General features: G+C 41.1%; 1 protein-coding gene across 14 annotated transcripts in view; it reads right to left on the bottom strand.

The window, feature by feature from the left end:
• Positions 1–27,516, bottom strand: part of shank3a (SH3 and multiple ankyrin repeat domains 3a) — a 182,714-nt gene that overhangs the window by 85,692 nt on the left and 69,506 nt on the right. For 10 of the 14 annotated variants that reach the window (XR_008416534.1, XR_008416535.1, XM_053885400.1 and 7 more), the window contains exons 3-4: positions 23,078–23,281; positions 14,395–14,466 (exon numbers count right to left, since the gene is read on the bottom strand). Coding sequence is in view for 10 of the 14 variants with exons in the window: in XM_053885400.1 (XP_053741375.1) it covers positions 14,395–14,466; positions 23,078–23,281 (276 nt within the window). In the remaining 4 variants the exon portion in view is untranslated. The other 4 variants (XM_053885408.1, XM_053885410.1, XM_053885404.1 and 1 more) reach the window with 4 other exon arrangements.

The following is a 27,516-nucleotide window of genomic DNA, read 5'->3' as shown; positions in this document are numbered from 1 at the left end:
GATTGAACTGGAGGAACGACTCTCCTTGGACTTGTTCCGTGTTTGTCAAGACAGAATCACATCATCCCAGTCCTTTCATTACTATCAGCGTTAAAACATTGCAAATGAAACATAACTGAGCTGCAAGACCTCACTTTGACCAACAAAATTGGAAGTTTCACAACCAACAATTGGAGAAACAACTCAAATGTGTCGAAGCAGAAAGGAGAAAAGCGCTGCTCTTATCCAGAGGCTTCACAGGACTTGAGTGACAGGCTCAAAAAAATCACAAGAAAACAGTAAAACCTCACATAATTTTGAGCATCAGAGATAAGCCTTTACTTTTTTAGTTTTACTTTGAAGTAGAGCTTTTGATAAATGTGTCCCAGATAACACAAGTCCAGGACTGACTTGACAAATCTGCCAGTTTTGTTACTGTATATCAGTCTAAAAAAACAGCAGTGTTCTAAAATCCAAAAGTATCATCACATTCAAGGTGTCAAAGTGAAAGCCTGGGGAGCAAATCCATCCAGCCAAGTCATTTCAAATGGCCTGCAAGGCTCAAAATAAACCCACGAACAGCTATTTTAAATGTAAACAATCCATCTGGAAAATTCCAACAGCTGAAAAATTGATGTAGATGGACTGGATTTGAAAGATGGGAAAGCTTATGTGAAGGAGGAAACCAGAGTGTCACTTGTCCTCTATGAAGTTGGCTGCGAACCACCATATGTTATATGGTAAAATTATCAGCCAAATATAAGACTAATATTGCATTGTTTAGAGTTCTAAACTGCACGGTTTTGGTGCCAACACAAGCACTCAAGTCATCATGTGTTTCAGCAGCAACTCCACGCATCTGCTCCAGATGTTCGCCTCTCTATATACACTCCTCACACATGTCTGCTTTACAGCCCATCTATCAGAGGAAAGAGAGTGCTCTGGTATCCTGGAATATCCATATCGAACAGGCTTATATCCTAATGCCCACTGCCACAAAAACACCACCACACTGTCTGACAGCATTAGGACTTCATCCCCACCAATAGGATTTCTTAAAGGTGAAATCCTCAACCTTTGCAGTGTAGTGCCAAAATAAATCTCTGGGTAATTCTGAACACTTATAATCTTCCGTGTAAAGTCACACCGCTGCCACCGCTAGCCAGTCTCCAGAATGAAGCTGGTTGCACACACACACGTCTGCGCATAAAGTAGCATTCTGATTCATAATTCAAAAGACTAAAGACACACTTTATTTATCATTTATAGCAGAAGAAAAACACAGTCTTGCACCGTGAGGGATGGAAGTGCTGTTGCCATGGCAACAGAACCCAACACAGCTGAACTGTGGATGAAACTGTACAGAGGGCAAATTCATTTCACAAGGGCAGGAAAAAAAAAAAGTTATAAACGCGTTTACACGTGATCAGCTGACTTGTTAACCTTACAGGGATATTTATAGCATGTTTGAAAAGTTGCTTCATTAAGCGTAGGACCCAATCGGATGCTTCAGGGTACGAGCGGCTGCAGTCCATGAGCATATGTACTGTTTCCATGTAGATAACAAGTTTCCAAAAACACCTTCAATATCTACAATTTTCTTCGGCCACTCACAGTGGGCTGAAGCCTGTCCCAGCTCCACAGGGCAGGAGACAGGGCTCACATTCACACTTGAATACTTTTGGAGTGTGGGAGGAAACCAGAGTGATCTGGGTAAATATGGTCACTATAGATGAAGGACTTTAAATCAATGTTACAACCTGGTTTCTTGAAGCATAAAAATGAGCTTCAGTACACTGAAAACTTTATGGCAACACATTCTGCATTGTTTAATATAATAATCATTAGCTGACAAACTATCTTATTTATAAAAAAAAAATGGGATGATCAGCTATGCCCTGGATGCATTATGGTCCGTCTGATTGGTCAGTCACAGGGAGAAACAAAGTCGGAATACCTCCCTGTTCATTCCAGTCCAGACTGTGCTTACCATGAACTGCTGACTGAGCCACCACTTCACATAATACAGCAACTACTGGCATGTGAACTATTTGTCTTTTGAAAACGCAACCGAAGGGAACACAAACCTGGAAACTGACTTCACATCAATACCTCATGATAATTTTAACAATCTGCACAGGAGGAGGAGGAGCAGGAGAAGAAGGAGAAGGCACAAAATAAACAGAACTATATTGTCAACTCGAGTTACTAAATAGCTTCCTGCCCGGCCGCTGCAATGAGTACCTTTATTTAGCCACGATCCCAGGAGTCATTCAATAGTAATGTTCAGTCTAACCTCTCTGGCCTTGCGCCGGCTGGATCGGTCTTTCAGCAGCAACATGACGCCTCTTGAGTAAAGCCTTCCCACAAGCAGTGGATCTTGACATAAAATTTCACTTCTAAACAGCAGCTACATCAAATGATGCAGCATCCAGGCAGATGAGAGTTGTTGTTGACTCAAGTTCAGAACAAAGCCAAAGCTTCATTCTCTGTCCTTCACAACAACAACAACAGACACACACAGAGCATTTCATCTATGGGCCCCCACTGCTACATTCGGCCAAACAACCAAATCCAGGCGGCCCTGTGACCACGATGGCAGTCAAGCTTTGTCCACCGCAAATAATGCACTCGCCAACTTCATCATTCAAACAGTGAAATGGGTGAGGAAAGAGTGTGGAAGGATTTTCACCCAGGAGGGACTATAAGGCAAAGTAATGAGAAAAGTCATGAGTTACTTCACTCCACTGTTTACGGTTTATATGAGTCAGTGGTAACCTGAAGTACATGCAAGTAGTACAAGTACACATGGCCCATGCAGGCGAGCGAGACAGTTGAGCGAGGCTTTTCCACATGTAAACAACAGCATTGCTAGACGTCATGTCAGGCATTTTTGCTTCTCGAACACAGTCATTAAATCAGTCACAGATATACGTTGGATTTCAAATGTGGTGTATCACTATTGAAGACGACGGTCGTGCTCCTGTCTTATTGGAGCTGTTAGCATCAGAAAATGTATTTGCGTGTAGCACTAGTGGCTGATGGTTGTCTCACGCAGTACAACTTGTCAATGTGTTGTTGAAAAGCAAACAAGTTGTTCAACAGGTCATTTGCTTCCCAAGGAGGAAAGATGACCTCAAGAGGCGTAAACAGACCTTTGTGCTTTGTCCGTTGCTTATTCTGGCAACGATACTTCACACTGATCAATGTTATTTTCTCTCTCTGTTTTTCAGTTTTACTCAGTGGTGCCCAAGACACTTTTAATCCCTGCAGAAGAATCACTCAGGCAGCACATGTGGGAAGTTATCTTGAAGGTGGTGAAGGTTGAAAATGACAGAGAGAGGAAAGAAAATGTTTTGTTATTCCCTTCCATCTGGGATAGACTTAACCAGGCAAACTAGTATGTTGGGGAACAACTAATAAATTCAGTTTAAACTTGGTAAACTCACAAGTCTGAAGCAAATGAATCGGCTTTCAATGATAATTCTTGAATATTAATACGCCTCATATTGTCATCCTGTTTAAAAAAATAAAATAAAATGAATAATAAAAATAGAGTTGATTTTGTTCCTCTGTTTTTATTAAATATCTATTCATGAGAAGCCACTATAAGCTGGTGTGATGTCACCATGTTGAATCGTGACCGAAGTTCTGCGAACAAGTTCTGAATCCCCTGTTCCACTGTGTGCATTAGTGTCAGTCATATTTTAAATGCTAAATAGTTATTGAATTGTATAGATGGACTGAATCAGTGGCAATGATTTTGCGGTAACAGCATGTCAATATGAGTGTAAACCAACATGTAAACAAGTGGTGGATGTTTATGCTTGAATATGATGTTTTGTAATGAACAGACTTAGAATATGATTTTATTATCATTATTTTAGAACAATTCAAGTTAGCGAAACCTTTACTTTGGTTTTACACCACAGTATTTTAGACTTATTAGGTGGTTTCTGAGTCACGCCTTGTGCTGTGTATTTTATTCTTTAGGAAAACAAACCCATATACTGGAGATTAAAGGCGACGTGAAATTGAACAGACATAATCGACAGTAGTGCAAATTAATAATACATATTGTGATATTTATTATTGTAATGTATGTGACAGACAACTGTCTGAGCGTTCATGAGCGTTCGGTCGCGGCCCGCCTGGTTACGGAGGACGACAGGAATGCGTGTTGTCATCTCGATCAAAGGGTTGAAAGAATAGATGAGATGAATCAGGTCCAGTCATGTGTTTGCAGACACACACTCGCTCATACACAACAACAGGAGCTACTGTAAAAAGGAGCCCAAACGGACTGATCTGGCTTAATAAAGCAGTCGCTGAACGTAAGACTGAAATGATTTCTCCAGCATTTGTAACTTTGCTAGTGGCACATCTGCAGCGAGGAAGCAGAGGAGAGCAGCCAGCAGGCTCCAGGCTGAGACAGGCCAGTGTGGGTAGTGTATTTATTCAGCCATATGATTATCAGCACTCCATTGTACTTTGCGCCTCTGGCGTCCAATTCAGCTATTCATACCGGCTGACCTAGAATGATGCAGTCTAAGCTCGTCGCTTGTTGTATGGAGCGGATGGCAAAATCTCTAATGGCATCTCTCTTTTCCCCCGAACCACGGGATGATTTTAGGTAATGAGGTGAAGCGAAACTGTCAAGAGCAATAATGGATGACGACGCACATTTCACTCTCGTCCAAGTGAAGCTCTGCAGAAGTTTAATACAGCATGGCTCTTGTTATATTCATGTGGAAAAGATTCTCACAACTGCAGTCGGTGTTAAAATGACATGTTTCAAGCTTGAAGACTACAAGAGTAAGACCTTGCTTCAGATCGCAAATGTTATACGTGATAACAAATAAGGCAAATACTTATTATCACAATATGTATTAATAATTTGCACTACTGTCGATTATGTCTGTTCAATTTCACTTTGCCTTTAATCTCCAGTGAGGCGAAGACCCAGTGAAAAGTTGGGTTTCCCACTTCACTCCAAATATATGGCTTTGTTTTCCTAAAGAATAAAATACACAGCACAAGGCGTGACTCAGAAACCACCTAATAAGTCAAAAATACTGTGGTGTAAAACCAAAGTAAAGGTTTCGCTAACTTGAATTGTTCTAAAATAATGATAATAAAATCATAGTCTAAGTCTGTTTATTACAAAACATCATATTCAAGCATAAACATCCACCACTTTTTTACATGTTGGTTTACACTCATATTGAGATGCTGTTACCACAAAATCATTGCCACTGATTCAGTCCATCTATACAATTCAATAACTATTTAGCATTTAAAATATGACTGATACTAATGCACACAGTGGGACAGGGGATTCAGAACTTGTTTGCACGACACAGAGGGAAGAAAGCTCTTCAGCTCACATGATCACATGAACCTCTAGGCAGAGTTAGTATAGTCCACAGTGAAAGTCTCACAGTCGGATACGATGCAATTTAAACTTCTCCAGGGTAAAAGTTGAATGAGTAATCGAGTCCACGGTGTGTTCTTGGGTATCTAATCGTGTGAGCCAAAGCATCTTCTGTCCCCTCAGGAGTCATTAAATAAGCATTTAATGACCCTGGTTGACACTTTGCCTCCTCAAACATTAAAACTGCAGTGATTGATGATGATTGATATTTGGGTCACTGTTTCAATGGAACAACGTGAGTAAAGTCAACAAAAAAAATGTGGGGAAAATTTTTTTTTTTTTAATCATCTGATTCATCGCTTTATAGTTTGTAGTAGATTAAAGCAAAAGGCACTCTGTCAATTTTAAAGGATACTGGTCGAAAATTCTACACATCTGAAAGCAATTTATAATGCGAGCGCATTAAACATTTAGCTGCTTTAATTTGGAGTGAAAGAAGAGAAAAAATATTGCACATTGACGTTGGCTTTAGAACATGATGCTATGAAAAGCAGTGGCAGAAGTAGAGCGTAACATGAAATGCTATGAAACCGCAGCGTGTGTAGAAGAAAGGATCCCTTCTGTTCCGATGACTACACTGTAAATAACACATTTCCACATCTGTTAATACATGCAGGATTGCAGACCCACACACTTACAGATGTCCACACACTACGCACACATCTAGTGAGGTACAATAGACACACACTGATCCCACTCATGATCGCAAAGTAAACCAAGGGGAGAGGGAAAAAAAAAATTTAGCATTCCGTCAGTGTTTCAGATAAGACTGCACCAGCCCTCACACAACATGCAGCAGAGCATGAAAACATCAGGAAAGTCGGGAGACGGAAAGATGCAGAGAGGGAGAAGAAGAGGAGTTGTCTGGAAATAATTGGTGGTAAAAAGTTTCAGGGAGATAAAGGGATTCTCAGAGAGATGATGAAAGCAGTTGGGGTACCTTACTAGAGAGTCTGGCCCGCCTGGCTTCTTTAGTTTGTTTCCTCTTTTTCTTGGCTGCTTGACTTTTGCCCAGAGAGGAACCCATCTCACACCCAGTCACACTCCGCGGCACACATGCACTCCCAAAGGTCAGCTACAGTCCCAGAACCAAAACATCATCCACATGGCCATATCCAGAGCAACTCGTCCTCTTCTCTGTCGTGTTCTCTCTCTCTCTCTCTCTCTCTCTCTCTCTCTCTCTCTCCAGCGCTGACACCCAGCGTGCTCACATCAATCACACAAACACTCACCCTCGCAGGGACACACGTGTCGACTCCTGTGCATGCACACACAGACGATGGCGAGAGGTGATTTTGCGGGGATGCTGGTGAGAGCGGAGGGAGGGAGTGGAGAGAGACGGGGAGGAGAGACGTGCGAAGGGGGGAAGCTAGGGATGTCTGGAAAATGCAAAGACGTGAAAAATGTGGGAAAATAATGGAACTATTGGCAGCTGTTCCCTTCCTTGGCTTCAATCCAGCCAACATTTCTTTTTAATTTACTGATCAGTTACCATGAATGTCATATATATTTCAAAACAAAAGTAGACAAACCAACACTACAAGTGGATAAAATTGTATTCCTTTCATTTCACTTATCGTTTTTAAAAAAGAAACAAAAAAACAAATTTATAAGACATTAGAGAAGATGCTATGAGTGTTCAAGCACGTGGATGGTCATTTATGACAAGGTTTATTCAGTATTATGTTATACAGTATTCTCTCAAATTGTTCACCTTATAATAGTTTAGAATCCCTGCCATAAGATTTTTAGTTTATGATTCTAAAGACTCATAACATTATCAACCAAGCCTTATAAATGCATTATGATTCCTTATGAATGGAGTAATAATGAGGTTTACGTCGGCTATATCAATATTTAATACGTAAACACTGGATATGCCACTGCATTTGCTGCATGTTTATACTAACCTTTTATTTCTGTAGAATGGAGTTTTTTTGTTGACGAAGGGAGCCATTCATTCCTCTGCTGGACAGTGAAATTTAACTGAAAGTCTAACAGGACTGATGTCATAACAATAGACTTGTTTGAATGCACATAATATTGTTCTGCATTATCTGATATTCCCCCTTAAAATCATGGTTCTTATTACAATATATTGCTGAACTTAGAGGATGGCAATATATTGCAATGTATCATATCACCACTCCTGTATTGGGATTCTTATAGTATAGCAACATACCTGCCAATACACAGTCCTAGTAGTAATGCAACATAAATGACATCTTTATATGAAGGGTGAAGTACGAAGGATGAAGAGAACAACTTTCACTCTCTTCTGAGCTAAGAAGCTACAGATTTCCAACACCCCCCTTTCTCAAAATCATCTAAATCTGTTTACAGAGTTGTATAAAATGGGTTTCGTCCTCCGCTATGCATTTCTCCATCAAGCATTGGTGCCGGAATCCCGTCTGAAACTTCCTGTCGGCAGCGATGAGCAAGGCGAATGCTTTCTACAATTCGGCATCTCGGAATAAAATGACACATACAATAGGCCGATTCTCTGAGTAGTACAATTGTGGAATGAAAACATGCAGACACTCATTCAGAAACTAAGCCTGAACCACAATAAAAATTGCGGAGGTGTGGGAGGAATGGAATGAAACACAGCTCACAAGAGCAGATCTTTTGTGACGCCGCCACACAAATTGATGCAATAAACGTGAAATTAGTTCAGCGTCGGCATAATATGAACCTGAAAAGAGAGGAGTCGCTGCGATATAATGTCTTTCAAAAGCAAGTCTCTGACATAACCCTGCTATACTTTGAGTTATCGGTGACCACGTGAATAAATAGTGCGTTACAAATGTCCCACCATTATTACATACATCCGCCACCATTATTTCAATCGCATCGACGCCTGCGGTCGAATGCGTGAATGTCAATTTCGACATGACTACATTGACCCGTGTCTCTATTATAATAATTCATCAGAATATTTGAGTGAAGAGAAAGCACTTTGTTAGCAATATTAAATGAATGATCATAGGCAATACAAAGAGCCGTTATTAAGTCCTCCTACTCACACACCCCCTCACACACGCATGCATTTTTCCATGCGCTCAGCCTGCCCTGTTAACCAGGGCACCCAGAGAGCGAGGGTTACATCCAGTCGGGGCAGGAAAAGAGAAATAATGTGCGGCTCCTATCAATTATGACCTGGTTTAAAACTTCAGCCTGCGGCTATTGAGCCCCGCGCCAGTAAAGTAGGCTAATGTTTGACCTCTGGCAAGTCAGCCTGCTGAGTGAGAGCTGGACATGCAGGGATCACCCAGGGAGGAGTTCCCTCTTTCATTACGCAACCACCGCATAAAGTAGTGGTGTATGCACACCCTTATCTTCATGCGTAATGATAATAGCACCGCCACAATGGATGAAGCAGTCTTCAGCATTTTCATTCCAGGAGGAAGCAGCTCGAGCTGGAGGCGCACAGCAGCGGCCTCAACTGCCATTTCACTCAGAACCCTCCGATATTTGCACAGGAAGTCGCTAAATATTTAAACTCCGCACACAGACACAAGTGTTTTATGTTTGCTACGCCTTTTATACTGACTCATATTATTCAGCAAAGAGAGACGAATGTGCAAATGTGGCGCTTCTTTTTGGCCCCTAAAAGTCCAATTACAATATGCTCTGGAAAGACACAGATGGCTCCTGTTATTAAATAGAGTGCACCTCTTGTCCCAGGAAGCAGCTCAAACACGTCGACTCTCTGCAGCCAGCGAACATACTCAAGACTGTGAGCACAACATTATTAGTATTTTTAGGTGCAGGGGAAAAAAAAGTGCTGAAGATCGTAGGTGTAGGAAAGTCAAGCCAGTCCACAGCATCTACTTCGCAAAGTCCGAGGCTTGAAAGTTTGAGCAACTGTACTTTATCAGTCATTTGAGCCTAGATCTGGCAGCATGCAAAAGTAACAGGCCACTTTTTCAACAGATCTCCTCCGTCTACAATCTATTGTTTGTTTATTGAATATGCTATGCCAATATACTCCTGTAATCTGTCATCGATCTCGCCCCCACCTCCCTGGTCTTAACTTGGTCTAAAAGTCTCTGCTCTCGGTCTCGACTCTCAACTGCAAAGCTAGCGCTAATATCCCGTCATGCAACTGCATAATGATGTTGAATGAACCATAACGGCACATATTTTTCACCATGGCAGTTGATTTATAATCTCCGCCTGGGAGTCCTGTAATCGTCTGTACAGAAGCAAAATAAAAAATAAATAAAAAAACTTTCAACATAAATTTCAGGGAACTTTGACAAAGAAGGAGCCACAGAGAGAGTTCCATTACTTGTTAACAGCTACTGTGAGTGTTATGCATGCGAGTTCCAGGAGGCTACTGCCACCTGCTGTTTCAAAATGCTAATAAAAGTGAATTTTACGGATAAAATCCATGTAGGGGAGTAATATTGAGTGAAAAGTGTCACGATCTGACCATACATCCATCCATCCTCCCTCATCCGCTTATCCGTTGCAGGGTCATGGGGGCAGTAGCTTCAACAGGTCACGCCAAACGCCCTTCTCCCGAGCAACATTCACCAGCCCTGACTGGGGGATTCCGAGACGCTCCCATGCCAGTGAGGAGATAAAATCCCTCCAGCTGGTCCTGAGTCGACCTCGCGGTCTCCTGCCAGCTGGAACACGTCCAAAGGGAGGCGTTTCAGGGGGCATCCTCATGAGCTTCCCAAACCACCTCAATTGACTCCTCTCAGCTTGGAGAAGTAGCAGCTCTACTCCGAGTGTCTCCTAAGTGACAGAACTTCTCACCCAATCTCTAAGGGAGACGGTGCCACCCGTTAGAGAAAAATAATTTCAGCCGCTTGTATCAGGGGGCGACCATAACTCATGACCATAGGTGAGGGTCGGGATGAAAAGTGACCAGTAAACAGAGAGCTTTGCCTTTTGGCTCAGCGCACTCTCACACACAACAGCGCTGTAAAGCAACTGCAATAGCGCCCCTGTTGTACTGACTCGCCGATCAGACTCCAAGACCACAAGACCCCAAAATACGTAAACTTTCCATTTAAGACAGGAACTCATTCCTCACCTGGAGAGAGAAATCCATCCATTTCCAGTTGAGAACCAAGTTACAGATAATTTTATATGACAATCATCTTACATGAAGTTTGTTTTAGTCTGGAAATAATCTGGTTGATATATATATATATATATATATGTTGTGTTTAAAAAATGAGATCAGATCTGAAAATCTGTTTGACAGCTTGGAAATAGCGTCATTACAAAAACAAGGCGGTGAAAAACACGAAGCGGCTCGTCGTCGTAGACCAAAAGCTCACCTGCCACGCTCACATGAAACCAGACGAACGCGGCACGACGCCCGCTCAGGTGTAATTTCACGCATAAAGTAGTGTCCCGATCCACAATAATTGCACTCTGTAATGAAGGTGTAAATTGGGCAGATGTTCCATCAATGCCACGGCGCAGACACTTCATCTGATGGCGCTGAAACGCCACATTTTCCATCACACTAATGGTGATGCCATCGAGCTGAAAAGGAAAGTGGAGGCATCTGCATGAGAGACAGTGTATGTGAGGTTTACGGGGCTCCAGAATGGAACAGGTCACTGCTCCTGTTGTTTTAGGGACCGTTCATTCACCTTCTCCCATCACAGTGATGATTTTAACAATGAAGAATATTAAGGACTTGCACTTAGCGCTTCTGGGCGTGTCAACACAAGTAAAGAAAGCCTTTCAAATAAAATAAAACCCCAGAAGTTCATAAGTTTAGGGAGAAGAATGTGCATTTATTTCAAATCAAGATTGGTGGTTTTCATCTTACCACTAAGCAGGCCGGCTGATAAATCCTGGAAACACCAATGGAGGGTTGTTGTACAGTAGAGCGGGTGATTTACCGTGTGAAATGTCTACCTGCTGCTTCGGGGCAGACGCCGGCTGAGAGTGTCAGCGGAGTAACACTCATCTGTGCGGCTGAAGTGCGGGACTGACAGACAGAGTCGTGTCTGACGAATTGGAGAAGAGACGCTATTTGAGAGGATGACTCACCCCTCTCATTTTTGTGCCTGCCCTTCCCATTCACCATTTTCATACCGCCACAGAAGGAAAAAGAAAACACCACTGTCCTGTTAAAAAAAAAAAAAAAAAAAAAAAAAATCGATAGTTGTAGCCAAACTACTGTCCACTGAAGGCACTTCAGACTTAAGATGTTACATCTTTGTTTGACTGTTATTATCTCCACCACCACATGTCTCCCCAACTCTGTCCCCAAACCTCTCCACAAGACCCCTGATATACTCATTTCTGATCTTGTCCTTTCCAGTTGCTCCCACTGAAACCTGGCCACCTTCATCTCTGACTCCTCGAGTCCCAATAAACCAGACATCAAGCCAGCGCTCACTTCCATCCTTCAAAGTTTCCCCTTCTCTCCTGCTGCTGTTCCTCCGTCACAGTCGATTCCACCCTGCCTGCACTCCCTTCTTCACTCCCTTCACCTTGGTCCATAACTCTTTCAAAAGGCATCTCTATTAATTCAGTGTAACGTTGCTCTATTTTAAAAACGAAGAGTAAGAATTAGGTATAAAGGATGTGAGAGTTGAAAGACATCAGTTTATGGACATGGCAATAAAATCGTGATACTTTGACCTCCGATATAATAGTAATGTTACATCTCGTAATATTGACTTTGACTTTTGTTCAAGAGAAAGTAAAATGAGTTTGAACTAAAATATGACAAAATCATTTTGGTGCTGTTAGTAATTAAAAGCACATTGTTCATTATGCTTTTGTTGACAGAATGAAAATGAAAAAATAAAATTTCAAGTTGTTATGAATTGATACATTTATCCTTTAAATTTTGAGTTAGTGTTGTTTTTTTGTTTTTTTTTAGCTGTGTAGAACATGAAAATATATTCCAGCATTTTGATATCGTCCTATTTAGTGATATCATTGTATCGTGGCTCAAGTATCATGATGCGTATCATATTGTGAGGTTCTTGCCAATACTCACACCTCGTATTCTTGAATGCTTAATGTTTAAAGTATCAAAAGTGTCCGTCCACCTGCCTGCAAACAAAGTTATTGGAAAAGTGCTGCAAATACGTCAATGAAACTTTCAGTAGAAGTTGTGGACAATAGCACAAGGTTGCATTTTGGTGGAGATCTGGAGCGCCATCTGGATTTCGGAAGGTCCTGAATGAATCATTCATTTGGATGGATTCAAACTGCTGCTGCTCACGAGCCTTGTTTAGTTCACAACAAGTAAAAGAATGTAAAACTTGGCTTTAAATCAAATCCCTGAAAAATAAACAAATAGTTTTGGGTCACTATCGCAACAGATAACTCAGGAATACCGTAGTGCATGATGGCGGTTTGAAATCCCCGTCACTTCTTCACCTGATCATCCAAGTCCTTGACTGTCATAGTTTTATTGAGATGCAGTTTCATGAAGAAAAATGCGCTCAGCCTGTCTATTCTGGTCGTAACATGCTTTTAAAAAACTCCTAATTATTAATCCTCAGTGAAGTATTTTCGAGTCAATGACGCTCAGCCACTTGTTCCTATTTGATGACATGGATTAACAAGACATTTAATCACATTTTCCGTGGAGTATAGACGGCGCTCATGAAGCCAGATCAGCAGTAAGCCGCCGAGCGTGCTCACATTAGTCGATTATCCAAAAGAGAAGCAAATCCAAGTACGTTAGTCACACACTCAAAATGATGTTGGCTCGCCTGTTGTTCTGTAAGACCATTAAAAGAATCCCTGTTTAAGACAAGAGTGTCGTTTTCTCTTCATTTCAGTTCATTTCAGATAAAAGACCTGAATGGGCTGCCGAGCAGAGAGAGAACTCAATTAGCCGGATTTGAGCTCCTGTTGCCGTTTTTAATAAACTCCGACGTAAAGCGTCTGCCTCCTATGGATTCATATCGAGTTTCATTAGAATCACTTCATCGTCTCCTCGTGTCGGGTGCACGTCTCTGGAGCAGCCCGAGCTGCTCCATTGTGTTCTCAGAATAATGAACGCTGTCAAGTGTCACATGACCGGTGGAGAACTTGCTTCATTCCGGACAATTTTAAGCTCCGCTGCGAAGATGAGCGGCGTTGAATTAAACAGGACAAAAGCTTCGATGGCGGCTTGAAAGGCAACTCTCTGGTGAGCTCCAGGATTCAGTCGGAAGACAAGCAACAACCACATATTTCCACTCAGACTCTCAGACAATTAATAAAGGTATTTAAATTTTAGTCTCAAGACAGCACCGTGAAAGGTTTTTTTTTATTAATATTACTTGATCCAGCTGCTTAATTCCTTTGAATTCATTGAGATAAATTATGCCATGAACAAAAATGGCAGACAATTTTTTTTGTTTCACTTGACTTTTTCCACATGTCAAGAAAAATATACAATACTCAATTTCCAGCTACTCTCTATTTGAATTTAAGCAACAGTAAGAAGCAAAATTGCAAGGTGGATTTTATAGCCAATATATATATATATATATATATATATATATATATATATATAGCAGGGAATAAATTATAAAGGACAGTCTGTCCTCACAACTTTTTCATTGTTGAAGCGCTTTCGTTTTCAGCTTTTCAGATTCTCCTTGGCTTTGCGACTCCACTGCCCCCTCTTGGCAGATCATCGCTTGTCACGTGGCGTGGCCGTCCAGTGTGTAGAAATGAGCAAAACAAGCTCTGTATCCGCACGATTCCAGCTTTTTTTAAAAAGGAAACAACTCCATATGAACCAAGGGAAAAGAAACCACACTGAAATGGGTGCAAAAAAATGTTCAAATCCAAATAGCCACTGACAAAAAAATAAATAAATAAATAAATAAAAAAAAAAAAAAAAAAATATATATATATATATATATATATATATATATATATCACCAGAATAAAAAGGCGCAGAAAACACATCATCATATTTTAAAAAAACACTTTCCAGCTTAAGACCAAAAATATGGCAATTCATATTTCAATAAGTGCATCCTTACCTTTGTGTGGAGTTTCAAGAGCTGCTTTTCATCCAGGTGAGACTGAGTGTAAACACGTCGTTTGTAACGGAACTACAAGAAAATAAAAGGAGACCAACAGTTCAGTTTTGATCTTCTCTTCATGGTTAACGCCGCGTGAGGCGTGTCACACACAACCACAGAGGGCGCCAAAAACAAAGATTACAGTCCAAAGATGATCGACCTTTATTCGTTTTTATTTTTTATTTTCTGACTCTGAAACTGAATCAGAACTTTGTCCCCGTTTACATGGAATAAATGAGTGAGAGAAAAAAAAATCAATGAGTGTTGAATACCTGGAGTTTTAGTGCACTATTGTTTGAAGGACACTGGACCAACTGTTTCTATGAAAGTTGGAAACACGAACCTTTGGAAAAGCGAAATTAAATGGGAGAAATGTGACTCACTCGGCTTGAGTGAAATCCAAAAGGTGAGCACTGATAACCTAAGAAGCACTGGTCGGAGTACAGTACATTACAAGCGGCGCATTGTGTCGCCCTGAGCCACAACAAATCGACTGGAAGGGGAACACCCATGTATATGTCAGGACGAATTAGGAAGAGCGGCATGGAGCCGGTAGCACTTCGCTTGATGTCCGATGTCGTATGATAGCTTGTTGAAATGCAAATCTGCGCGTATAATAGGCAATTAAACCCACGCAGGATTAGCCGCTCATTCAACATATCCCTGTTGATGTGGGATCTCTTAGCGCAGGAATTATTTTCTGCCAAAAAAAAAAGAAAAACTTGAAATGGACATTCATCTTCGGCCTCGCTGACACATACTTAAACATAGTGAGTGCCGTGTGACGGTGACGAATGTCGATTCTGAAAAGATATATGGCCACAGAAATGAGAAAATGTCCCAGTCCCTCCACTATTTTCTCTCCCAGGTGAACGCTATACATCAGCCGGAGTCCCTTATGGAGCATAATCATAAAGAGGAAGGACAAAAAAAAAAAGAGGATTTACAGTCGGCAAGGGACGACGGCAAAGTTTTCATTCTTGCATACCTGCGTGTGTGTGTGTGTGTGTGTGTCTGTGCGCTCTGTTTTCACATTGTCACCAGCGGAGTAAATCCACCGCAGGGCAGCGGGTTAATCCCAAGCTGCCAATCATCTTTACAAACACCCGTCCCTCAGGGAACCACTGCTGGTCAATCAATGTCACACAGCTCTGTCGTAGCAGAGTGCTGGACACACATGAGCTGGAGGAAGTCCAGGCCTACTGAACTGGAACGCCGGACCGCCGGGAAAGTGCTGGAAATGGCTCCATTTTAACATTCATGGTTTCGCATTTGCTCAAACTCGGGCACCTCACACACACACACTTGTAAAAATCTCTTGTCTCTCAATGCTCGCCTCAGCTACGTTTTAACTGCCCCTAAAGAAAGGGTCTTGACCTGAGACTGTAAAGCACCTCCGGGAATTTCTCTTCTTTTTTAAATGCGCCCTGACTTTTGATCCTGGATATGCATTATGGATCAGTCCTCACTGCCTCAGTGGCCTGTGTATACTCTTCTCTAATGTCTGCTTTGTATATATGTATATATGGTATATTGCTTCTGATAGATACAGTACATCACATGCAGTGTACGCAACATTTCAGCTGAGCAGAGTGAAGAACAGTTCTTCTGCTACTAATGCCCATTTTTCCCGAAACAGTGGTTGTGTCTAACTGTTGCAGTGCTTCTGTATCTGTCACGTCCCTCATGATGTGTTCTTCATCACTGTCAGTCAGTCTCTTCTCCAGAGTAATTTAGCAGTTTCTGTCAGACACCTGGCTTTCACCCGACGTAGCCGGGATCCAGCCCATAAAACATGAAACTGTAAATGTGCAAGTGTAAACCAAATGTGATACTCAGTATTTTTGCACATGAAAAAACATATCTTGCATGTTATGCAGTATGCAGTATATTACGATGGAGTTTTAATGTCACGTAAAGAAGAATCAAAATATTTTATCTATAAATGATTTAAAAATAAATCATTTAAAATAATACATACATTTTAAAATAATAAATTATTTATTCAGAGATGAATCTCATAAAAAATAATTTATTACACAAGTTATCTCATGGTGGACTAGAATATGCAGTTTCTGAAGAAACTGCGTGTGAATGCTCGGTGTCGGCTCTCTATGCAACAGAGGTGACAATGAGCAGTCAGAGGAGGACTACAGCAATGTTTGAAGCTACATCTACAGTTTGCACAGATACATTTTCTTGAAACCCCTTATGTTGTTTAGGCGTTTCATTTCCTTTGTCAATGAGTTCCACAACACATTTGTCTCAGTGTGGTTCAAGCATATGTTTGGTAGAAGTTCCCTCTTCTTTTGTGCTCCTCCTCATCAGGAGTTAGTGGAACCAGTGCGTGGAGATGATCTGGTAGCACTTCATTCCTGGCTCCAAACATGACTAACCGTGACCAGTCTTCACTCTTACTGGTGATTGTGGGTTTTTTTTCTTATTTTTTACGCCATTGAAATCACATATTTCATATTGTACATTTAGGCCCAACCTAAGAATTTAAGAGTTTCTATTTTGTTTTTTCAATAAAAAGTTCAAGAAAAATAAATTATTAACGGTGTTTTTCCCTCCTAACTCATTTCAGTACAAAGCTGTAAATGTTTTAAGTTTTAAAAACAATGCTCCAATGTGGACTGGCAACCAATCCAGGATCCAGCCCATAGTATCCACCAGGGAAAATAGAGAAGGAAAATCATTTTAGTGAGCAAATATCTTTCCGTGTTCACAGCTTCATCCATCATGACTCACTTCTGAAAGAATGCTCCACTGATAACCCAATTAAAGTCAACATTTTAGACATTGATTTGAAAAAAAAAAAACAATCCACCTGCCCCACAAAATCCTTTCAGGGAAAATGTTTTGTGAGGTTAAAGCACAATGAATTTGTCTCTACAGGGTTAAAATCCTTCACATTTTTAATTGATGATCTGATTTGATGGTTCGGAAAAGGACTGAGGTTTGATTACATTTTCTAACGAAATAGTCAGAGATATACTGTATCTCCACTTTGGAATCCCTTCATGACTCAACAGGGGAACTAGTTGAATAAGATGGACAAAAACTAAAAGAGGGAATCTGGACGATTAATGTGTTGAAACAGTCGGAAGTGTATTCATTTATTTATATTTGCATAAGCCCCTTCTTCTAAGATGTCAGTTCTTCAAACATTACGATCTTTTTTTTTTTTTTTTTTTTCTTAATGTTGCTTAAGAGCAAGTGAATGTTGGAATTCCAGTTTCTGCAAAATAAAATGGGGAAATGACAGGGAAGAAACAGGAGGCGCAAATTTTGTCCCCCGAAACTCAAAACAAAACAACCGCTCGTCTGCTGTGCAACACGTCATACATCACAATCATGTTGAGTCAGTTGTTGTCAGTTCCAGACAGTGAATTAAGCACTTACAGGATTAGACTCCCAGGGCAGATCGAATTATACTCCATAAATGCATTTATAAGTCAGATTCCTCTGTAAACACAAAGCAGCTCATCTGCCACACTCACTTCCGACAGTCACTAACAAGACTTGACATTTGCATGAAGAAATCTCAGCCATAAAACCATACAGGGTTGAAATACCACCAGCCCAGAGTGGCTACTTACAACCAGAGACCGTTCCAGTGTCACTAACCGACATATTGAACCCGCAAGTGTCCTTTTGTTCCTCTTTAACAATTTAAGTTCACCTCAGAAAAACCTTCCCCGTGGAATTGAGTGTTGTAGCTCAAATCTAACAGTCTGATATCTAAGTGCTGCGACTCAAAGAACACTCACTTTAATCCCCAGGGTCTGCTTCTGTGACAGCGTGTTCTACCACAGATAAGTTGTCGATTTTCTGCACGTGTAAATCAGGTATCAACATCTGTTACTGTGAGGGAGCCGTGTCTGCTTCTATCATTGAACATGAATGCTGCTGGGGCTCCAGGGGATCCTCCTGTCAGGGAGCATTTACGGGTCACTATTTCATGTGCCTGGCCCCCAAACAAGAGACTGTAAATGTGCGACTGTAAATCAAACGTGATGGGCATTTGCAGAGTATTTTTGTCACTTCAAAATTCACTTCAAAATATATATGCAAACATTTTAAATATGAAAAAACATCAATCATGTGATGCAGTATATTACAACAGATTATCAGGGCCACATGAGAAAAAAAAAATGATATAAATTTAATCTCATAAAAATGAACTTATTACACAAGTAATCTCATAGTGGACTAGAACATGCAGTTTCAGAAGAAACCACGTGTGAATGCTTGGTGTCAGCTCCCTATGCAACAGAGGTGACAATGAGCAGTCAGAGGAGGACCACAGCAACAACGGTTTGCTCAGAATGGCGAATTGAAAAAGAGTAACTTTGCCACAATTTCACATAGACCAGAAACTAAGTTTGGCAGCACGTTTTTGTGTCTCATGTAAATTCTAAAAGTGCTACAGCATTTCTGAGCACATCATAGAGGAGAGGAGATTTGTATAGGCCAAAGCAATCGGAAGCTGTGAGCCATTCTGACATTTCCTTTTCCCCATTCATTTTCAATGGGAAAATTTTGGCTCAAAACCTGGAATAAATCGGGAATTCCGGGTCCGAGGTCCGAGAAAAGTAATAGCGCTCGATTCCCATTTGAGCTGCATGTTTTGGACAATGACACCATGATGAAAGCTCCAGCGAAAGCTCAGACGAGTATTCCCAGTTAGGTTTTTTCCTTCTTTATGTGGCCTTTATACTCAATTGCAATATACTGTACAGTATACAGTGGTACCTCGGTTTTCGAACGTCCCGGACTTCGAACAAATCGGAGTTCGAACAAAAATTTCGAGAATTTTTTGCTTCGGATTTCGAACGAAGATCCAGAACTCGAACGCCCCCAAAACATGCCGGAAAAAACATAACGTGTGCGGACCGACCAGCTGACCCACGACGTGCTTTGTTATTGTGTATAACGCAGCCTCTGTATGCAGACGTGTGGTAGAGTGTCACAGGGGAGCTGCTCGCTCTCCACACCTCCGAGGCTGGAGCGCACCAGGGTTTGATGTCCTGTTGTGGGCTGCAGCTGGGACAGGGATGAGGCGAGTCTGGGACAGAGCGTGACTTGGTTTATGACTTTGTCACAGCCAAACTGCACAGAAGCGCACATTCAGAGCTGGACACGCACCGGGCACCTCTTCACTTCTGGAGAGACGTCACTCACTCGGCAACCCCTCCCACATGCAGCGGCCACACACATAGAGGAACAGCCACCTGCAGCAGACACTCTACATTCACTCCTACAAAAGACTATTTTAAGGCTTGGAACGCATTGTTTCTTTCTCCATTCATTGTAATGGGAAAAATCCATTCAGATTTGGAACAAATCGCTTCTCGAACGGCCGTCTGGAACGGATTGTGGTCGAGAACCGAGGTGCCACTGTATAATATTCTACAGTGAATATAGCTGAGAACAGAGCGATCATACAGTCTATCAGCGCCCAGGAGCGATGGTTCCACACCATCACCATCCCAAATCGGTCAAAAGAGCGATCCTTCCACAGGTATCTGGAGTCCAGTAAACATCACTAGCATTTTTCAAATCTCTTTTTAATGCATGCGCTTTATCATTTTCAAGTGATGGCTGAATCTGATGACTCAGGGCACCGAATCTCGTTCACCAAAATTAATTCGTTATTTCAGTCCAGGAAGCACAACTGAAGTCTCATTCAGCAAGCACTACCTTTTCTAGTTCCACTTTCAGCTTTCTATTATTTGGATTTAATTTGCATCTCATCAATTCATTTCTTTTGTTTTAATGATCTCCAAAGAGATTTAAAAAAAAGCTAGATAAACATAGGGACTTCAGGAAAAAAGGAAAAAGCAACATAAAGCGACGTCTTGCTTAAAGAAACATAGTGACGTGAAGAAACCCGCTATCAGTCCATGAGCAAAATGAACGGCCAGACATGACTGCCACGTCATTTTAATGGCTCGTTCAATTGAATGAATCGCTTTTGAACGACACATCACCATTATTGTAAACTGCATGCACAGTTTTGTCAAGACCCCAAAAGAGGAAAACAAGGAACACGGTATCATGCTTTAGTGGCTGTGCAAAGCTAATTTCATACATGGTCAATTGTTCATTTGGCGAGGCAAATCTAGCACATGACAACAGTAAATAGCACTGGCGCTCTTCTGGTCTGGTATGTTTTCCTCACAGAGAAGTGTGCGACATGCCTTCAGATGATGGTAGCTCATTGTACTTACTGGAAATGATCTGTGTGATGGAGAAAGAGTCAGACACCATGGTTGTGACCGACTGCACGCTTCAAGTGAACCTGAAGATCAAGTTCTCTTTGGGAAAACGGGCACCTGTTATTGATATTCCAGAGATAAGGATATTTCCTTCGTTGCCTGAGTCAACTGCATTTTCTTTTTTTATACTTCTCTTTGAATAGCAACACAATCTAACAAGATAATTAGCAGAGACATAATGAAGTGCTTAATGAGTGCCTGAAACGTCTATTGTTTGAGTTGAATAAAAGAAATGTTTGTAGGAAAGGGGAGATTTATGGCCATGGTTCCTCTGTGTTTAGGTGATTAATGTCTTTTACCAGGGAACAAACAAGAGTATTGAAGACAGAAATTATTGAAAACATTTGGATTGGATTGTTCACGCATCACTGTTGTGGTAAAAAACAACAAAAAAAAGAACTATTTAACAGGATTCTTGGCCGAAAAGTGGCGCGTCTTTGTACCTGTATTTCCACTCTCATCTCAAACAGTTATGGACATGTGCTGCGAGTAACTCGGCGGGACAGTAGCTGCCGTAGACGACAGACTGTCACCGAGTGAGACGTCTCTGCTGGCAGAGCGGATGAATATTCTGAGACAAACAAATAACTCCTCTGATGGAAAATTAAATATGACATGATTACAGGAACGTAATGAAAGGGATGAATGAATAGACGTCAATATTAGCTTTATGTTCTCACGTTTAGACGGTTCAGAAATCAAATTAGACAAAATATTTCAACTGTGGCAGGGACTTTAATAGACTATAGAACTGGAATATGAGCCACACACACTGAATTTAAGAAGGAAAATAGATCATGTTCATACATAAGCCGCGGGTGCAGTGGTGCTGTCTGCGCTGTAGAAAGGTCAATGGTGCACCCGGCTTTAAAATGCATGAGGATCACTTCTAAACTAGTTTTGAAAACAGGTTCCAGAATGCAGACTCGTGAAACAAACTGGGCAATGTTCTGAATTTGAATCATCAACTCCTCAAATCTCATGTTTATTGACACTAAAGTGTTCAAAATGCACTGTTTTCGCCTGCATGTCTGAAGTTCTGACACCACAGCGGGTCTCAGCTGCTGCTTCTCATCTCCGGTCCTCCAGGAGATCGACTCTGTGGGCGGAGCTGCGGACACACTGGTGAAAACAGCGCATTCTAAGCACTTCATGGTCAATACGCCTTTATCGTTTAATGTTTTGATGTGATGAGGCTCAATATTTTGGCAGCATGACGCTCTTCAACCTGTAAAAATCCGTATACTATCTGCGTCGTATAAACCACAGGGTTCCGTCCACAAGATAGAATCCTGACATGACGATAATTAAGTACAATTAATGGATGCAAATAACAGATATTAATTGCCTATAAACTTTCTTTTTACAGGGGACACTTTTCCACCCACCAATCATGGTGCACCACATACGCGTCTTAACCAAAACATCCATGATGAAGGAAACTCAAAGTAATTGTTATTGTGTTAAAAATAAACACTGTGAATAAATAAAAAAAGCACGAAGCACAAAAAAATTCTGTACACTTTATGCTGCTGACAGTTTGCTTCAATTTATATTTGACAATTGTGGCATCAAATGTTAAAATAAAATGTATATTAATTCAGTAATTATAAAACTTTGGATTTGATTTTTTTAAATGTTATTATTAATACATTTGTTTTTGGAAAAAGGGGAGGGTTCATAAATCACTGCATACAGCACACTTATTTTTCACTTTTTTAAAGCAGAACATAGTTTATACAATAGTCATACTGAATAAATTATTTTTTTCCAAAGTAATTTATATGAGAACATAACATAAGAACCTTTATTTACTTTTCTTGCACTTTGAAGTTGTGTCAATCTGTAATTATTGTGTAATAAGATATAAAGATGGAAAAACATGTTCCGTTCTGAAGAACCAGGAAAGTGTGGTGACCGTTTTACCAGTTATGTCCGAATTCAAGTTCGCCATGGGACAAAGCTGGACTGCAGACAGATACATCTTCACCCTGACAATGATGAATATGCCTCCCACACGAACCACATTAAACTCAGTTGCACATATTCCCTTAAAATCCCGGTCAAAAGTCATTTAATGTTTGGTTCTGTTTCAATTCCTGGACTCTGATTTGGTCATTCAAGCCAGTAGCTAAAGGAAGGTAATAGCAGTATTGTTTATAACAATGGCAGTTCAATCGCCGGTTACAACTACTTTTATTTCTTTCACTCTCCTTGTCAGCAAAGTCAATTGAAAAGCTGAATATTAAGACCTCTCTGACGGCAGTACTTTTTCTGTTTAACATGCAGAACATTCACTCTGTCCCGGCCTAATCTATTCACTCTGCTTAAAGCCTCATACATACTCATGGCCTCACCTCGAGGTATGGTACAGGAGCGATAGATGGGAAGGGGTATTCCCTCAGCTGCCTTTCCTCATCCAGGAACTTGCCAGCCTTGCCGTTGTAAGCTGGCTGAAATAAGCCGTAGTTGAGTACATCCTTCAGGCTCTGGTTGAGGGTACACAGGATCCGCTGTTTGGAGCGCCAGATAGGAGCGTCCACGTTGAATTTCAAGCATTTCTGCAGAGGCAGGAGCAGCACAGGAGAGTCGTGTGTCATTTCTCTAAAGATCACATCCGGCACTTTCGTCACAAAACAGATTAAAAAACGATCCTCATAAATAAAGCGTTTAAGAGTGGAAATATGGCCATTACACCAGCGCTGAAGTTCTAATGTCATACGTGCATCGAAATTTGCCATTTAATAAAGAGCAAGTCAAAAGTGGGGGAGAAATTCACCATCATATTACAGCAAAAAGGTCATTCGCAGAGGCGGCGATCGTGGCGGCGAATAAAAGCTAACATGAGTAAAGGCAGCGCCTGACACAATCTGTTGAAATAGTTTCGCCATCATAGCGACACAGTGTACATTATTAATGCACCTCCAATTTATACTATCAAAGACAGCCTCGATGAAACTCCTGAGACAGCGCCATTATGGGGATGTACTGAATGACTAGACCAGCGATTCTCAACCATAGGGCCGAGGCCCATAGTTGGGCCGCGTGCGCCCCCAAGAGGGCCTCTTAAAGTTTGTTGTTTAACACCTCAGGACCGTGAGACACTCAGTTTTAGTTTTACTTGCCACATTTGGTTGCAGTAATGTGACTTGACAGCTGCAAATTTGTGATATTACCAACTATGGAGAAGTTCTTGAAAAGAAAAAATGATAAAGAAAGTGATGGCGGAAGTTTCAGTTGCACTTTACATATATTCTTTAGAGTTTACTTTTGAAAAAGAAAATCATTGAGGTATTTAGACATTGTTTTGTTATGTATTTTATTCAGAATTGTATTCATGATGTGCAGTTTTTCCCAATTTTCTCAACAGTTTGCATCAAGAGTATTTCTTCGATGACAAATATCTTTCGCGCTGATCACACGGTTTCATGTCATTTCACAAGGTTTTGGTTTTTAACTTCCAAAATTGCACATATGTACCACGTAACATGGTGAGGATCTGTATCTGAACCGTTCCCTTTCCACTTGGGGTCTCCTCCAGCAAAGAGCTGTTCCAAACTCGACGTCACTATCACAACTGACTGACTGCACAACTGGAGGAGGATGAGTCCTAATCTAACCCAGAAAGTGGTACACGTTGTCATTCCCTAGCCCTTACTTCCAATTGCAACTAGAATCAGCCTTATACCCGACTCTGTCCTCTCAGATATGCACCAACCAACCAGCTTACTCACTCAGAGAACTGTTTCACTCTAGAAACTCATGGCCGTTTGCTCTGCATTTGCATCCATATAGCAGAGACTCTTCCAGTTGCTCGACATAAAACTCACCTATTCAGACTTCTATCCTCTGATCCCTGGCAACCAACCTCATCTTCCGTCTCTGACACTGAATCTGCTTCCTGCACATCTCCATTTCCTGCATATTTCCGGAACATTATACCCCAACACTACATTTTGCCAGTCCATGACTATAGGCAATGCTTTATGCCTTTACTCTGACCTCACTGAAAGAAAACAAATCTAATACTTCATCTAAAATCTATAACTGGCATGTGTCAACGTCCTCTTGCCTTGAGATCTCTTCATTTAGGTGGTGCATCAATTAAATCCCTCACATGGACTGTGATCATGAGAACTTCCTTCCATGTACCATGTTCTGAAGCGATATGCAGCCAGTAACAGATGCACACGGTCCTCAGTTCTGTCCGGCTTAACAAGACGAAGAGCAATCGCTCTGAACATAACCGGCATGCAACACAGACACTGATCCCTGCATCAAATGTGGTGTACTTTAATCTGCAAAACCTTATGAGATGACTGGCCAGATAACAGAAGTCAACATTTTTGAAGAGTTGAAAGAAATATGAAGGCTGGTGCCAGCAAATGCGCTCATTTATTTCTGACTATAATGGAGCTTTCCAGAGGAGATGAGTCAAATCCTCTTTATGCTCAACCTGAGTTGAAGGAAAACATGGATGGCATGATAAAAACACTTACTGTGCTCCTCAATATTGACCGTTACCGTTTGTTTTACACCATATACTAATTTTTGTTTTTGTTCGGTTAATGCTTGTTTGCCTGCCTCTTGAAGTGCGATGCCATTCCAGGAGTCTTGGATTCAGGATTCAAAAGACGGCAGAGACTTGAATGCAGAAGGCATACAAATGTGAGTTCCTTCAAAGAGGAAGGAAAATTTTACTTGAAGAGAGGAGATCATTGGGAAAAATACAAAGCAAAGTGTGAGGGAAGTGTTTCCTGGTTAAATAGGTTGAAAGACATGCAGTTGTACATCATGCCTTCTTTGGTTTCTCATCTTTCCATCCATTTTTCCAACATATTCCCCAGCCTCAGCTGTCATTCCTCACTGTATTCTGGGTTCACTCGACCATGGGCAAACTAATTCTGTCCATTTTTCACACACCATAGGTCCCAAATTCAGCTCAGTAAAACATAATAGTGAATTTAAAAATCATACGGGTGTTTAAATTTAATATCCAGGTTCCTAAATTGAACTAAGACCTTTAGTGTAGCCGTTACCTCACAGCCTTCTGTTTAGTGAACGCCCTTTTCCTCGCGTAAACATTAGTTACAATTACATTTTTTACAAGTAAATGCCACCTAAAAATAAAAACAAAAATAAAACAATTTATCTCAGGCATTAAAATGCACACAATGCCCTTTGCCTGGCCAATCTTTCCTGGTACTTTTAGTATTATAATACATGGTGTCACATTTGTGAAACAGCCTGCCTTCTCACGAATGAGAATATAAAGGCTACTGAAATTCACTTAGTTTAAAAAGAAATAATGCCAGTATTGACTCACCTATGTTTAAAAATATAATATAACTAAGTTATCTTGCTTTTTCCCAAATGTGTACTTTATACATATAAAAAACATGACTAAACCTAAAGTAATTTTAGCTTATACAGACTTTGTTTTTTCGGTTTTTATGCCAGGATTTTAATCATGTTTTGGTAATTACAAATGTTGGAAATGAGGAAGTAGCATGTGAAGTCCATGGATGTATTTACAGAGGACATGAAGAAGACAGGAGGGACAAGGCAGAAGATCTACAGTAGATTGCCAAACATCGTCGAGTTGCTGAAAATATAACAGAACAAAGCAACAGCAATGGTTCTCCAGCCCCTGACAACTGTTGCACTACATCCAGTGGCCCCCAACCCTGATCTGGAGAGTAGCGCCATCTCCTTGCAAATGTTAGTCCATTTTGAATGGTGGTGCAGGTTTGGAAGATATAAAGTAGCAAGGTCATGACAAGAAAGGTGGATGGAGGAGGGTATTTTTCTATTCATTGCAACACGAATGATGGCAATGAGCCACTATTCTTTGTGATTCATATCAGTCTAGAAACTCCAACAGAGGAGCTATTCAGATATGGTTACAGGAAAGCATTTTGGGGTTTAGTTTGAGGAAAAAAAAAAAGACAAGATGAAAAGAGCAAAGCTTCCATGGCAACGCTAAATGCTCGCAGACATGAATCATGACAGAGATGACAGAGATTGAAAGGCCAAATAAGGTCTTCTCCCCTTCAGGATGAGATATTACCAGCTGAGGCACTTTTGCATATTAACACATTTGATTTATATGGTTTCGGTTTTGTTTACAAGATCAGACCTGAGGCGTGATGCAGTCATCAATGTCGCTGCACGCCAAACTCCCTGGGGGATGACATTTTCTCTGCCCCAATCTTGTCTTCACACCCTTTCGTGAAAGGGCGAGGCCTGATCTTCTGTCGGTCTAAATTATAGATATGACGACGGAACTGGAGGGGAGCAGCTTAGGGGTAAATGACGAGACGCAAACATGGACGAGTGCAACTTGAAGGAGGCAGGTGGATTAAACGGTCGATTCTTAACCCCCAGCGTCACCTCGCTTGTGTCACAATCACAATTCACATTCAAACACGCCACACAGTTTTGAACGACACGAGAGCCCAGACGTAAACTATGGAACACAGCAAGCTCAATTCTGAATGGAATGTTTCCGTGAACGTGTCCCCGTATAGGCAGCGCTGGGATTACATTGATATTCCCAAACTGTAAGTGGGACACGCTGGGATGAAGCTAATTAACTTGCCTTCAGCTTCATTGATTTTAAACCTTCTGTTCGGGTTTTAACTGTTTTAAATCACTTCACTCGTCCCACCGGACCATTAGGTGGGAGCCTCGCACATCTGTCCTGCAAACTGACTACATTTTGAATCCATCCGCCGAAATCCAGAGTTAAAACAGACTGGGATCTTGGTTGAGAATAGAAGCAGGGCATCTAGCG

Source organism: Synchiropus splendidus, chromosome 14 (assembly GCF_027744825.2).
Source record: "Synchiropus splendidus isolate RoL2022-P1 chromosome 14, RoL_Sspl_1.0, whole genome shotgun sequence".
Lineage (NCBI taxonomy): Eukaryota > Metazoa > Chordata > Actinopteri > Syngnathiformes > Callionymidae > Synchiropus > Synchiropus splendidus.
Note: the sequence above shows the minus strand (reverse complement) of the source record. Positions and strands in the feature narration are given on the sequence as shown.